The following is a 2,091-nucleotide window of genomic DNA, read 5'->3' as shown; positions in this document are numbered from 1 at the left end:
TGGCCTAACCTCTTGGATTCCTCATGTGCCTTGGGGACTGTGTTTGCGCCTCTGTTCCATTGATGTAGGGTCAAGAAGCGCTCTATAGTGTTTAGCAGGAAGAAGGGACTCTGGTTACGTTTAGGCAATGATGATGGCACTAATTAGGATAGGGTGGTTGTTCAGCCGAGTCTTTCAAGAAACGAAACAACCTTTATTCTTAATTACAGTTGGAAGGCACTGCAAAAATCAGTCCGTCAGGTCTGGCAACCTGGTGACACGGAGCGGCGTGACGTGGCCTCTGTTGCCAGCGTGGTCATTGTGGCGCCGGTGGCATTCTGACGCGGAAGGAGGCTCCGGAGGGGACGGGCGCAGCCAGGCCTCTGGGCAGCTGAGAGTCGGGGCCACCACCTTGGGCTGTTCTCCATGAGGAAGATGCTCGCTGCCGCTGTCTCCCGCGTGTTGTCCGGGGTCACGCAGAAGCCCGCTAGCAGAGTGCTGGTGGCATCCTGTAACTGTTCAAATGATGCGATGTTTGCAATTAAGAAATGTGATCTTTATCGCTTAGAAGAGGGTCCCCCTGTCACCACAGCGCTCACCCGGGAGGATGGGCTCAAATACTACAGGATGATGCAGACTGTTCGCCGAATGGAGCTGAAGGCAGATCAGCTGTATAAACAAAAGTTTATCCGTGGCTTCTGTCACTTGTGCGATGGTCAAGAAGCTTGTTCTGTGGGCCTGGAGGCCGGGATAAATCCCACCGACCATGTCATCACATCCTATCGGGCTCATGGCTTGTACTATACTCGTGGACTCTCTGTCCGATCAATTCTTGCAGAGCTGACAGGACGAAGGGGAGGCTGTGCTAAAGGAAAAGGAGGATCGATGCATATGTATGTCAAGAATTTCTATGGGGGCAATGGCATTGTTGGCGCACAGGGGCCCCTGGGAGCTGGTATTGCTCTGGCCTGTAAATACAAGGGAAACAAGGAGGTCTGTCTGGCTCTTTATGGGGATGGTGCTGCGAATCAGGGTCAGATAGCCGAAGCTCACAATATGGCAGCTTTGTGGAAATTACCCTGTGTTTTCATCTGTGAGAATAACCTCTATGGAATGGGAACCCCTGTTGAGAGAGCATCAGCCAGCACTGATTACTATAAGAGAGGAAATTTTATCCCTGGACTGAGGGTAGACGGAATGGATGTTCTAGGTGTTCGGGAGGCAACTAAGTTTGTAGCTGACTACTGTAGATCTGGAAAGGGGCCCATAGTGATGGAGCTGCAGACCTACCGGTATCATGGACACAGTATGAGTGACCCTGGGATCAGTTATCGTACCCGAGAAGAAGTTCAGAATGTGAGAAGGGAGAGCGATCCTATCATGCTTCTCAAAGACAGAATGGTAAACAGTAAGCTTGCCACTGTTGAGGAACTAAAGGATATTGATGTTGAAGTGAGGAAAGAAGTTGAGGATGCAGCCCAGTTTGCTATGACTGATCCTGAACCACCTTTGGAAGAATTAGCTCATCACATCTACTGCAATACTCCAGCTTTTGAAGTTCGTGGTACAAACCAGTGGATCAAGTTCAAGTCCCTCAGTTAAAGGGAGACTTATGTAAATTTACTTTTAGTCCTTCATGGGAATGTTCATGGTCTACTTTAAGAAACTGTGTGCCCAGTTTGGCTAAGCAGGAATAAAACCCATTAAATAAGGGCCCTGTAAACTTTTATTAAAATAAATTGAGATGATTAAGTGATTATTAGAAGAGAATAAAAGAGATCATTGAAAAAATGTACATTTAATTACAAAGGATATTTCATTCAATTGTACATTGTTGCATTAAAAGATATCATTCATTTAATCATTTAGCGTTGTTGAAAGGTAAACTCTGGCACATGAAAATTTTCAAGAATTTGTTTGAACATGCATCAGTAGGAATCAGGCAATGCCAGACCAGAGACGGTTAAGTGTGCTCCATCAACAGGAGCTAGGGGAAGCATTTTTATACAGAAGCAAAGCAAGGAAATTATTTTATTGGCTATACCTTAAGGTGCTGCTGGGAAAGCCTAACTAGCTGTTTGTAGTTGCTTACTCTTAAGTGTCATTTTCTCA

The 2,091-nt window shown here is 46.3% G+C and overlaps 1 protein-coding gene across 1 annotated transcript; it reads left to right on the top strand.

The window, feature by feature from the left end:
• Positions 1-313: 313 nt before the first annotated feature.
• PDHA2 (pyruvate dehydrogenase E1 subunit alpha 2) lies at positions 314-1,741 on the top strand. Its single transcript, XM_011281793.4, has one exon. It carries the CDS (start codon positions 406-408, stop codon positions 1,579-1,581), a length of 1,176 nt encoding a protein of 391 aa, XP_011280095.2. The 5' UTR covers positions 314-405; the 3' UTR covers positions 1,582-1,741.
• The last annotated feature ends 350 nt before the right edge of the window (positions 1,742-2,091 follow it).

This window comes from Felis catus, chromosome B1 (assembly GCF_018350175.1).
Source record: "Felis catus isolate Fca126 chromosome B1, F.catus_Fca126_mat1.0, whole genome shotgun sequence".
Lineage (NCBI taxonomy): Eukaryota > Metazoa > Chordata > Mammalia > Carnivora > Felidae > Felis > Felis catus.
Note: the sequence above shows the minus strand (reverse complement) of the source record. Positions and strands in the feature narration are given on the sequence as shown.

Coding starts and splice junctions, on each gene's coding strand:
- PDHA2 (XM_011281793.4), top strand. CDS start 406: ATGAGGAAGATGCTCGCTGCCGCTGTCTCCCGCGTGTTGTCCGGGGTC.